General features: G+C 30.1%; 1 protein-coding gene across 6 annotated transcripts in view; it reads left to right on the forward strand.

The window, feature by feature from the left end:
* The window catches only part of Vps15 (vacuolar protein sorting 15), a 199,496-nt gene that overhangs the window by 62,832 nt on the left and 122,878 nt on the right, over positions 1-13,786 (forward strand). For all 6 annotated transcript variants that reach the window (XM_076473726.1, XM_076473729.1, XM_076473730.1 and 3 more), the window contains 2 exons: positions 3,833-3,927; positions 13,291-13,330. In XM_076473726.1, coding sequence (XP_076329841.1) covers positions 3,833-3,927; positions 13,291-13,330 — 135 coding nt within the window. The remainder of the gene's footprint in view (positions 1-3,832; positions 3,928-13,290; positions 13,331-13,786) is intronic.

A 13,786-nucleotide genomic window follows, 5' to 3' on the forward strand; every position in this document is an offset into this window, starting at 1 on the left:
TATTTGAGATTTTTGGGATGAAGAATAGTGTTTTAAATCATAACATGAAAATCAATTTGCACTCAAAACATACTCAATATGTTTACCAACAAATAATTAGTAAAAATATTTCATTAAAAGATCTGACTTTTTTGTGTGCCAAAAACATGTAATTTTTACTAAAAGTCTATCATATTTTAGGAAGATACACATTCTGTATCAAAAGTTATAGTGTAAATACTTAATGTGTGCATTTGTGTATATGAACTTGTGTATATAATACCGTGCCTATTGCAGGATGATTAATTATTTAGAAATAGCTGAAAATGTATTGTGACAGATACAGAAATAATAGTAAAAGAATTAAACTTTCACTTAACTTGATGAATAAAAACATTGGTTTTGTAGCCATATAATATCATAAATATTTTATATGTCGTTGTTCAGTACATATAAGATGAAATAATTACGTCAATATAATAAACATATAAAAATAAAATCATATATATTATATAGAAACACAAAATGTTTGGATTCCAGATTATTGAAGTACTGCTTATGAATGAGGTATAATAGAAGAAAATTTTCAGTGGTTTGGTTTTACATTGATGCTGTGACAAATGATAAGTTTTATATCCTTGATAACTAGTGAAACACCAAGTGTTCACATCCATTAGTGGTTCTTGTTTTCCTTTCATATACTGTAGATTATTTTGATTTTTATTCATTGCCACTTCTAATCCAAGCAGTTGTTTGTTATTGAAACTGTACAGTGTTTGAATACAGTTAGAGAAACTATGTTTCCTGGACTTTGATTTGGTTGAATTGAGCAGTGCATTTGACTGAATTGCATAAGTGTTGAGTTGTAACTTGCAAAGACAATTATTCATTCATGCCACAACTTTCAGCATCTGGTTGTTTTCTAGGAAGCTGTGACTCATTGTGTTTAGATGGAAATTATGCAAAATATGATATTCAGGTACAGTTTTTGAGATAAGTTCCAATATTCTTTGTGATCATATCTCCAAAATTGTACTAATTTCTTGTGTAAATATTTCTTTTCTATTTACCATTTAAAAAAAAAAATTTGACTGCATTATTTTTTAAACAGAACATACTGTTGATGTTTCTAGCTCAATATTAAAATTTCTAAATTTTGTCTTCGGTGTAATTTTCATTGTGTTGAGATTCACCATTGTTCTTAGGTAAATATAAGAAGAACTAATCACCATAAAATGGATTATTCTTTCATTGCAAGTATTATTAAGAGGAACAGAAAACTGTCAGCCACAATAGGTATGTAAAAGGCAGTTAAGATGCTGGACATTGAAGTTTAATACATGAAGAAAGTTCTTTGTTTGCTAGTTATGACTGAACATTTTCTATATCGTATGAAGTCTGTAAACGAAGTCTTATACAGGGGGGATTTTCATTAATTGTTGCTTGCATTGATAGTGTGAGTAAATGTGTCATCAACCTCTCTGTCTTTTCTGGTCAGGCAGTATTCTATCCATAGATCCATTAGTGTCAGCATGAAGGCTTCTGGAATGTTGCAACTTACTTGGAGTGGAATGTAATGAAATATTTTCATCTTCCATCACTAACACTTTCAATTTTATTGTTGTCAAAATCTGTGCTTGGATGGTGTAAATAAATTTATATTGGCAGAAGTGAAAGGAATAGAAATATAATTATCGTAGGTATTGTACTTCTATAAAGTTCTCTGTTTCACAGTCATATGGCTTAAGTTTAATAAATGTTTTATTATATGGTCAACACTATCACATTTACAATAATATTTACATAACTGTAAAGAACTTGGGAAGTGAAAAACCAGATATGGATTTCTTGAGTCGGGAACAAAATGTCAGATCGGAAGCACTCACTCAGATACTTATCATCATTCCTGATAGTGACATGTACATCTTAATTTCACATTTTCTGTTGTATTTTAAACTTTGTAATGCATACTGGTGGAATTTGCACATTTTGATAAACAGATTAGAAAAAATAAACTCCAGATAATTATAAAATAACTTTTATTTTAACTTTATCTTTGCATCTTTATCAGGTGGCCTGGCATAGCCAGGTGGGTTAAGGCATTCAACTCATAATCTGAGGGTTGCAGGTTTGAATCCCCATCATACCAAACATGCTTGCTCTTTCAGCCATGGGAGCATTATAATGTGACAATAAATCCCACTATTCATTGGTAAAAGAGTAGCTCAAGAGTTGGCAGTGGGTGGTAATGACTAGCTGCCTTCCTTCTAATCTTACATTGCTAGATTAGGGATGGCTAGTGCAGATAGCCCTCATGTAGGTTTGTGCGGAATTCAAAAAACAAACAAACAAATGGCTTTATCAGGATTAGAACATACAACTATTTAATATTATATAATTTAAGAAATATTCTGATATCAAACAGTTGTATGTACTAACTCTTACGAAGCTGCAAAAGCATAACATTGGTTAAAATGAAATGTTATTTTTTTCAAATGCTTTTAATTTCAAATTTCAATTAAAAACAGTTATCTTTATGGAACTTACCTACAGAAATGGTCTAGAATATTTCAGCATGGGCATCAAAATAATATTGTAGAACAGCCATCAATCAGCATGAAGCTTATAGCATATAATGAAACTTTCCAACTTTTTTTAACCTGTAGAATCATAAAAGAATTTTTTAAGGTAGCAAGAACAATATGCTTTAATAATTTATATTAAAAAGATATAGTTTCTCATTGAGTTTGATTTGTTTTCATTGCAACTTGAAGTAGATAGCAAAGAACTAGGTATGTAAAGTATGCCAGATATACTCATAATAGTAATTTATGTTTTTGTACATCATGAAGTGAAATACACAGCCTGTTGATATAATAAAATTTAGATACTCTTTGTTAATATAGAAGTAAGTTCTTCATACATGTTAGTCTCAGGTGGAGTGCCTTAGAAATTTAATTGACTTGGTTAATAAATTGTATTATATTCAAAGACTTTATATATCTCACTCTGTTTGAATTGAGTTTATGTAATATATGATTATCTTGCTGAAGTTAGTGTGAATTGCTATCATGTTGTTAGAATCCTACCTGCTTTTGTACATTTATCTGTATAATGTTACATAGATCTTAAGTTTCCTTATCATTTTGCCAAAGATATTAGTATACTAACTTTGTCATTGCTCTTTATATGCATAAGCAGAAATGTTTTTTAAATGAATATCATGAGGAAAGAAATGCAACATGAACAAAGATAACTTAAATATATTAGTGGAAATAATACTTCTGGTTAAAGCTATGTTTCAGGATTAATTAATCTACCTGACAATATTATACTCAAGATTTACAAATAACCTTATATTTCTAATGTTGTCTGTGGTATAATTTTATTCCTTGAATGCATACTTATAATATGGCAAATTAAAAGATGTTTGTATGCAGTTTTACAATAAAAATTTAGAAAAATGACAGTCTTTATACCATACATGATAGATATTGTAAAGCCATTTTTATAGTGGCTAGCAAAGTTATTTCATGGGTGAACAATTGGCATGGTACTAACCTTGATTATTTTCATAAGTAATTAATATAGTACCTGTTTAACGTAGTCAGAATGAAAACGTATATTTTATTAAACACTTTTAAGAAAAGGACTTAAGACTGGAATAAATAAAAGTTTGATCTCCAGCACATCCAACTTCAATCTACTTTTTTATAGTGCATTCACAGCCTTATTTTGTAGCTTATATTAAAGAAAAAGAATTACAGTGATATCTTAGAAACACATTTTTTTATGTTGAAAAGCCAAACAATTCTGTTGTACAGAAAAAACTATTTTTCCTTCTTCTTTCAAGTTATTTCTTGTGAATGACCGTTATCCTCAAGTACGAGTAGCAGCCATAAAAACAATGACATATTGCCTGACTTTAGTCAAGATTGTTCCTCGAAGGTTAGTGTCTGTGTGTGAGCATTAATTCTTTTGTGTTCTGTGTTTAGTAAAGGTCAGTATTTACATATCCAGTAAATCTTTAAAAAATATACCATATTTTGCACTTCCTATCCTTACATAGTTTTGTTTCTAGGTAATAAGTTCAAGCCCCTCACATTGTTCCTGTAGAGAACTTATGAAGAGTGGTGGTGTTCTTTTTTCTATTGAGAGGTTCATAAGTACTAAAGAGAACCAACAGAGAAATTTTAATTGTTTGTTTTAATAATGAAGCACACTGTGGTAAATTCTTGCAATATTTATTAAAATAATCTTTTTGATTAGATGGCTTGTTATTAAAATAATTATCCGTACATTCAGTAGATTCAGAATTTAGGTAGTGTCAAAAATCTTTACTTTTGCCAGGTGCTTACAAACTTCTAAGCAATTTAGGATAAACAATAGTGGTATCTTGTTACAATTTGCAGTTATACTTAAGAGTAAAACATTGGTAGTTTAGATTTATTTTGTATTTTGTTTATGATAGTTATGAAATGAATCAAAGTGATCAAAGTTACTAAGCCTTATAAAGTTAAGGTAGAAAAAATAACATAAGATATAAAATTTTACTGAAGAAGAGTGTATTTATTTTGGAGGTTTTAGGGTTTATGTGAAGAAAATTTTCAGATGAAGAAAAGCATTTTTAATGTTAATATGAAAATCACTCTGAAGTTGGAGCCCTCAACACTGACTCCAAATAATTGCAAACAGAGTTTGAATAAAAATGCTTAAATAAAAGTGTTGATCTGCTTTCTAGAAAGGACTGTTAATTTTTGCTGAAAGGTTGCAAAATATTGTATAGGTACTTGGTGGCTACATGGCTGTGTAAAACACGAGCCCAACCATGTGACCTATTTGTATTTCATATAAATTTTTATAGATTTACCTTTTCTAAGATGTCCTCTGCTTTAACTTTAAATACAGTAAAATATGAATTAAAGGAAAATTCTTAGAAAATGAAAGCATTATGTATTTGTAATATCATGCTCTTGATTCAGACAAACATGCCTTACAATTCTATATGTGGACCGTTACCTTTTAACACAGGAAGTACTTAACATGTAATAAAAAATTTGTTTTATTAAAACCTTTAAGTGAAAATTTTGCACTTTAAATTACTTACATAGAACACTCCTTTAGTTCTGAATAGAGATTTTTAGCCAGTTGCATTTATTTTTATAGTGTAAGTTTGAGCAGAATTTTATCAGCATAGTAAGGATGAATAACAGAATATTTTTGAGTTTCATTCTTTAGCACTTTCCACACAACCTCAGTCGAATTGATCGAGTTTGTTTCAATTTTTTTACTTGTCACAGTTTTATTATATAACTATCAATAAAGTATATTATCTTCGGAAAAAAATATATATGTAAAAATGGCTGGTTTGGGTTGAGAAAATTTTTTATGTAGAGGAACGAACAACGTTTCAACCTTCTTCAGTTATCGTAAGGTTCACAAAGAAAGAAAGAGGTGACTGACCAATAGCTGACCACATGTTTGAAGAGGGTTGTGTAATTGAGTGTAGGAATGTAGAGGGCATGCTTAGATATTTGATTATATTTATTAATATATGTATAAAGGTGTTCCTTTGTATTGGTTTATTTTGGGCTTGAGTTGTTGTATAAGTAAGGCTTCTTTAATTTTGCATTTGTATCTTTATCTAGTATTTGAGTGTTTTCTATGGTTATGTTGTGTTTATTTGATTTGCAGTGTTCGAAAACATGTGAAGGTGACTTTTTGTGTTTTTTGAATCTAGTTTCCATTTTTCTAGTTGTTTCTCCAATATAGAAGTCGTGGCAGTTATCACATTGTATTTTATAAATAATGTTGGTGTTGTGTTTGTCAGTGTAGTTTTCACACAGTATAGACCTTAGTTTTATGCCTGGTTTTTGAATAAATTTGGTATGAACTGGAGTGTTATATTTTGTTTGCTAGTTTTCTGTGTGAACCTGATGATTACCGGAGAAGGTCAAAACATTGTTCGCTCCTTTACTATTGCTTTCTCTACCCATACCAGCCATTTTTAAATATATAATTTTCTCTACAAGTGGGTTTTCTTGTCATCACGGATTGGCTTGCTTTTTTGTTTAATATTTTTCAAACTTCTAAAGCTACCACAATCTTAAATATATTTCACATATTTCTAAAAGAAGGTAGGAGAAATTTTTGTAAGTTATGGTATAAGAAAGTAGTATTTGTTTATATTAGTTTTATCAGTATACAAAATATTTTACAGGAAAATGTGTTTCAACAAAGTGGGCTATTTTATGACATTATTATGTCTTTTTTTATACATTTAAAAATGTATAAGTTCACAAGAATGAAGTATAAATAAAGTGACTGTTCCAACTTATGTTTTTGGAGTAATTATTTTGTGAAATGAATATGATAATGTAAGAACTAATGAAAAATTCCAATGAATCCTGAGTTACAAAATATGTAAAACAAGCATGTGTAAAAACTGGCTTTCATACCACTGTTTATGTGCATGTTGAATAATAACATTTCATATCATTGATGGCCAAACTACTCAGTAAGCATAATACAAATATGCATGCTCCAGTTTCAATCTATGTCCACTGTGTATGTTTTTGAGCCATGCCCAGTGTTTATGCTTTGTAGTAATAAGTAGTAGTAATTTTAAAATTTTGGATGAATATTTGAGAAATATTCAAGGCAATGCATCTAGGTTATCATAATTTGAAATGCATATTTAATATAGATGAAAATTCACTTAACAGCATGAGTAATGAAAAGAAACTGGGCATGGTGGTGTACAAGTCATTAATGTCGAATAAATGGTGCTCTGTTGCTAGTAGTGAATTTAATAGAATATAAGGGTGTACTTATTAACATATTGATTAAACGTCAAGAGTTTTTTTTATCTTTGTGTGCAAATCATAAATTAGACCTCATTTAGGGTACTTTTCATAGCTTTGGTCTTCTTATCTAAAGGAAGGATAGTGACTTACTTAACCCTAGTACACACACTCAAAAAAATTACGTTGCCCACACTGGGGTCATTTTGACCCCATCAAAAATATTAACAAAAATTTATTTTCATATAAGCAAAGTATAAATTTGGACAAAATATTTATTCTATACAATTTATGCATACACTCTGGGTAACTTCATGGTCATTGCAAGCCATTTTACTACATTTGATACACTTTGAAGAAGTTTTTTCCTTGAATCACGTCGCATATTTGACACCATTTCCTAACGTTCTCTTCAGCAACTTTGTGTCTTTTTGGAGGGATCACTTCATTTGTATCTTCTTCAGGCAGTAATTCATCAGTAAGCAACTTCAGAAATTTACGTCTTGCTCTTTTTTGGTACTTTGATGCGAATTCTGGATGGCGCTGGTGATAGAGAAGGTAAGCATTGCATGCGGCAGCATCAAGAATGTTATAAAATAGTGCCATTGGCCACCTTCTGGTCTTTCTTTTTGTGGAAAAGAATCTAACTATTTGGTCTAGTGTATCGACTCCTCCTTTGGTGGAGTTATAGTATGATATTATTTCAGGTTTTCCTGATTCATTATCGATTGAGGGCTCTCTATGCAACGTAGATAAGTATATTCTAGAATGCTCAAGAACATTTATAGAGTGTTCTAGAATGTTCTAGAACACAAAATTTCATATCAATATATTATTTGATTGTTTACCAGACATGTAATTGAGTTTTTTAAACGGGGGTCAAAAATGACCCCCAATGTGGAAAACGTGAATTTCGACATTAGACAAGGGGTGTAATACCCCATTTGCATAAAATACATGTTAAACGTATTAGTATAGTATGTTATTAGTATAGATTAAATTAGGTACATTTTTAGGCCTGAAAGTCACACCTTTGATATTTCTATAACAACTTAAACACAAGTGGGCCCATTTTTGACCCCCACTGTGTGTATGAGGGTTAAAAGGGTTTAGAGGAGGGCTCCTGGAAAAATTCCAGGAATGTAAAGTTTATATCACTAATGTTTACAAGTGTACGTGAGGGATTGATAAGATAAAGGCATACTATTTCTTTTTGCTTTATTTGAAGATATTATGGTAAGAGGGCAAAAGTTTAATATTTGTTGAAGAAAGTCTAGCTCCAGTTATGACTACTGTTTTACTTACAGGGTGATTGATTTATGAAAGGAGTTGTCATCAACAGTAGTGGAAGCTAAAAAAACAAATTCAGGAATCTATGATTTTGTGAAAGAAAAAGAGTGGGTTTAAAATCTTACTGAAGGATGGGACTGCAAGAATAGCTTTCAAGGACCAAATTGTCTCTATGTTGTGTGATGACTTGTGAATGTTGTCTATTCCAATTGGACATCTAGTCACAAACACATTAATATTCTTATCCAGAACTTGCACATTTCCAAATTTGTGATCTCGGATAGCCGAGCAGGCATGTGTTTGTTTTTTAATGTGGTGCATGTGAAGCAACCAAAGCTTTACAGCTAGTTTTACTTCCCATCTTTTAGAAGTTTTTAGACTGCTCAGAAAACTGCCAACATTCCAGTAGTAATGTATCAGCTAAGAGTTAGCCTCACTTTGATGAATACATCAATTCTCCTCCAATCCAGTTTGAACTGTTTTGGTCACCACACCTTTGACCACAAGCTGACTATTGTGCTTTCCAGGTCAGTGGCCAAAACTGACATGATAGCTGTTAATTTAATTTAGTTGGATTTGTAATATCTATGGATTGCTTACATTCCTCCTGCATTTCTGTTAGGCTTATGCTTATTTGTGTTATGTTATCTGGTTAAAAAGTAAAAAAAAGGAAATCTGAGTCTTTGCGAAAAGTTCCATTAGTCCATAACTGTATAAAAACACCATACTTTTGAAATACCTTCTGCTTCTGTGGTATAGCCCTCTTGGATGGATTTGAGTAGCCCTGTCTGCTCCATTGTGATGGATTATAAAAATGATAAAAATACCAACATCTTCAAGGGAAATATTTCTAAACCACATTGTATACTTCCTTTAAAAAGAAACATTTTGTATGGAAAATGTTATACCTAAATTTTTAAAACCTATATTTGTATACAATAACTGTATAGAGGCATGTAGAAAATTTTTATTAAAACATAGAAACATCTGAAGAACATCAGTTGTCACAGCATTAAAATTTCACCCTTAGAACATTACTTTTTTAGTGTTTAACAATACTATTCTAATTTCCTACAGGGAAGTGTAGTAGTTGCTGTAACAAAAGGTATGGTAGAAAATGTATTGTAGTGTTCAGCTTGTGAATTTTAACTATTGACTTGATAAACACAATTGGAAATGTTTTTTTCATTGAAACAAGGGATGTACTGTATTGATCAGATACTAATAGTTTGCATCTCACTATATTTGAAACTCAGTCAGTTCATATTCAAAGTACAATAATAATTAAAATTTTTGTACCTAAATAATATTTTAAGCAGAAGTATTATTTTGATAAAATAGAAGCTACATAGTATTCTCCTGCAGGATATTCATGTAAATACAGACCTGAGACCTTTTACTGAGCACTTACTCTACAGATAGTGCACATTCTGTGATTTGCATTTTAATTTCATTTTGTACTTATGTTGTCATGTTCATTTCACAACAAAAAATGTAATTGAATCATAAAGAGAAACTTCTATAGCAGACCAATTATTTTAACCTTAGTTGTCTATTTTTATTTGTTTTTCCAACAATTCGAGAAGGGTAGACTGAAAATGCACTTGCAGCTTCAAGAAATAGGTTATTGGTATAATGTCTTCAAGAATTAGTCTCACTATTAACATAACTTGTACTACAAAATAACTTTTATGTTATTAATGGTAATTTTGAGTATTGTTGTTAAAGGTAATATTGATATAAACAGAAAATATTTATATGGTAATTCATTTATAAAGCATACTTCAAATATTTCTTGATGAAAGTATTAGTTGTTTTGTCTAATTTCAAAATGATCTTTGAATATGTAATGATATTAACTTATTAATCTATAAAAGTGATGTGATAAACTAGTTAGATGAACATGTGACCAAGTTATGTACTAAATAGAGTAGATAGATTGTGATAAAGAAAATAATAATTTGCCAAAAGTAAAAACACATGTTCACAAATTTGAATGGTCAGAACAAATTGTCTTAATTTTCTTTATCACAGTCCATCTACCTTGTATCTCTATTCTTACATGAATTGTAAATCTCTAATAAAAAATTAGATATGAAAAGAAAATCATTTGGAATTATATTTAAAAGTCATCAGCTCTGCTTGTAATAGTCGAAAGATTTTCAAATAGCATTTAGAAATGAAAGCTCGCTCTTGGAAATTAAAACTAAGAGCCCCAAAATAGACTTTCATGTATGCTAAGAACTTAATTATCAAATATATAATATATATGTATGATATTTTCAAAAGTAGGATTAAGCATTTTAAGTTTAATAGTTACTACTTTTTAATTTTCAATGTGTATAAGTATATAAAAATATCATGAGGTTTAATGTTTCAATTTTTTAAAAAGAAAGAGGATGACATTTAATTCTCTAAAATGGTCCAAAATATATTTCCTGATAGTCTTAAGATGTCTGAAAATCATGAACAGAATGCTTACTCTATGTAACTCCATTGTGGATTGAGCATCAGAATGCCATTCTAAAAATTTAGTTGTTTTTCTAAGAATAAATGGAGAGAAAAGAAGTGATATAGACCTGACATTGGTTTAAATGAAGAGATGAGACAACAGCTTCATAATAAAACAAACTGTATGTTAGAGATACAAAAATGAAATTAGTGGTCAGCAACTCACTTTTGTATCAAATCAAGATAATTGATTGTATGACTTATTAAAATAATGTTTGAAATATCTATATTTTAATGAAATCCTTTGTGTATAACATTAAGATAAATTAACAGAATATTTGAAAGAAAGCTGAATAGGATTAAATGAAAAGGTTAGACAATGAAGTTTCATAATAAAACAAAACTGTTTAGTGAAGACACAAAACTAATTCATCAGGACATACACACAAAACAAAATGAAGTAACATTTCTAACACATTGGCTTATTGCTAATAAACCTTATTCAACATGCTATATTCAAAGTTAACACAACTAATTCTCCAGGATGGTTATCCACTCATATCATCTGTTCACTTCCAAAATCTTCCATACTTCTAAATATTAATGTAACTGATGTGTCCAGAAAATCAATTGGATGTAGAAATACCAAAAGGAGGATGATCCTTGAGTTTGTTGTGACCAGTTCAAGAATAAGATGTCCCTTGAAAGTGTGTGTCAGTTGTTCAAGAATGAAGCAATTCTTGTCAATACATAACCAGTTCAAGAATTAGATTGTCCATTAACAGTGTTTGACCAGTTCACAAATAAAACTGTCCCTAAACAGTGTGTGCCAGTTCAATAACATGTTCATTGTTTGACAGCATGTAACCAGATTAGGAAAAGTCAAGATTGTTAAAAGAAAGTCATTGATATATTAATAATAATGTGTACCAGCATATAGAAGTGGAAACAAGTTTTTAATTTATGAAACACGTTTTTTTCCTGTCTAAGTTAAGCAAAAAAGATTTCATCATTAAAGATAAAGGCTCAGTGGATTTTAACATTGGTTCAGTCCAGGCTTCCAGGGTTGTTTGAGTTTTACAAAGGAAAGCTTTTGAGAAAGATATTATTAGTACAGCAGATATTAAAAATGTCTTAAAACAGGACTCTATGTAATTTTTTTAACAATTTATCTGTTAATATTTACACAAACAAAGAATAAATGTCTAATTTATTAAGGTATTAACACTTGAAAACAGTAGATGTATGATAGAAACTTATGTTAACTGAATATTTCAGAAGAACACTCACAACCAACTAAAACAGTAATAAATTTAAATTCTGTTAAATTAAAATGTGATGGAAAGTGGTAAGCATGATTATCACTTTATTGACTGTGTTTTTGTTTTCATTTTGATTAAGAATTATGAAAGGCAGGCTGGATTGTTTTAATTAGAGAAGCTTATATATATATATGCATGCACACACTTGGGTTTGTCTTTATTGCTGTTCCATAGATTGACTATGGTTCTGTATTCAAGGCTCATCTCCTTGCCAGCTGACAGTCAACTTGGAGTGAGCAACACAAAAATAAACTTTTCCAAATAAAACCCTATATTGGACATTGTCCCTCTTGCTTCTGTAAGGACCCAAAAGAGGAAGTTGTTCTAACTAGAATATGCATTGGTCACAATTTTTTAATTCATCGTTTTCTTTTATCCAGAGCTGATGTACCAGTGTGTAGTTTGTGTAACATTCAGGTCACAACAAGCCACATTTTACTTTTTTGCCATCATTACGACTCTCAATGACGGCACTATTTTAAACATGTTCTGTTCCAGGGTTTGTCCATAACGTTAGACAGTGTTATTGGTGATGGTGACACTGTTCACCTTGGTAATGTTTTCAGTGTTTTAAAGGACGTTAATCTTTTTAATGCTATTTAAGTTTTTTAATTTATACTTTACACCTTTTTTAATGTGGTTCCATTTTAAGAATTACAGTTCATTTAGTTCGATTTAAAATTAGAAAATGGCTGTAACATTAAATAACTTGAAACCAGGACTGGAAAGGTGAACTTCAGATGACTAACGCTGCTGCTTGAACTACCTGTTAGTCATCCTGGAGAGTTATTATTAAAATTTCGCTACATGTCTTTTAAAACTTGTATTACTTTTTGAAAATGACCATAATGTCAAATAACTTGGAACCAGGACTGGAAAGGCCAACTTCAGGTGACTGATGGTGGTTTTTGTACTTGCCCGTCAGTCCTCCTGGTGAGTTATGATAATTACAGTTATGCTACAGAAAGTCCTTTACAAGTTGAATTTCCCTAGTTTTTCTCTTAACATTGTAGACTAGATGTAAACATTGGTTTTATATTATTTATATGTTTTTTAAACTTTGTTTTGTTCTACCTTAACTTCTTTTTATGAATTTTACTAAATTTAATTTTAACTTTTTCCTGGATGTTTGGTGTAGATAGCCTAGCTGCTTTGTGCCATAAAACACTAAATCAACCATCCAACCAATTGTCTTTATTGCTTTACTCTAATTATAAAAAAGTTTTCTCATGTATCTCATTTATAGTTGAAATTTATAAAAGTTATTATAAAAGATAAACAGTGTACATGTTGTTGTAACAATTGTACATGAGTCTTCTGTTACTTTCTTAATTTAATTGTAAATTAGTAGTAAATAATCATGCATTTTCTCAAGGGATATATTTTGAGTTTTTATAATTACTATACATACGTGTAAATTATTGCATTGTTTCTTTCCATTACAGTGATGCAAACATTTTTCCTGAATACATACTAAGGAATGTGGTGAGTTTCAATATAAAACAATTTTCCTTTTGAAAATATTCTGTGGGAAATGTATAATAAGATTGAAAAATCTATACAAATCTGCAAAAATATGATTGTAATCTACTTGATACACTCATAATTAAGTTTTTAAATTTAATAGTTTTTCTATAAAATAAATTTATCAGGTTTTGACAGAAATGTTTTATTCTTTAAATGGTCTTTAGCTTACTTTTTTCTCATTCATGTTTTGAAACCATAGTTTAACTTTACAAAGTGAAATGTTCTTGTAGTGTTAGTTGACACTTGATAATTCTTTAAGCTGAAAGTTTTACAAGTTCTTGAATCCCCATAGGAATGCAGTTGGACATCATCTAGTGGTTAGCATGCCAAGCTGCTGATTATGCCTAAGATTCTAGGTTTAGGTCATGATACAACTGGACACATTTAATTTGCACTTTCAGTTTTGGGCACATT

Source organism: Tachypleus tridentatus, chromosome 12 (assembly GCF_004210375.1).
Source record: "Tachypleus tridentatus isolate NWPU-2018 chromosome 12, ASM421037v1, whole genome shotgun sequence".
Lineage (NCBI taxonomy): Eukaryota > Metazoa > Arthropoda > Merostomata > Xiphosura > Limulidae > Tachypleus > Tachypleus tridentatus.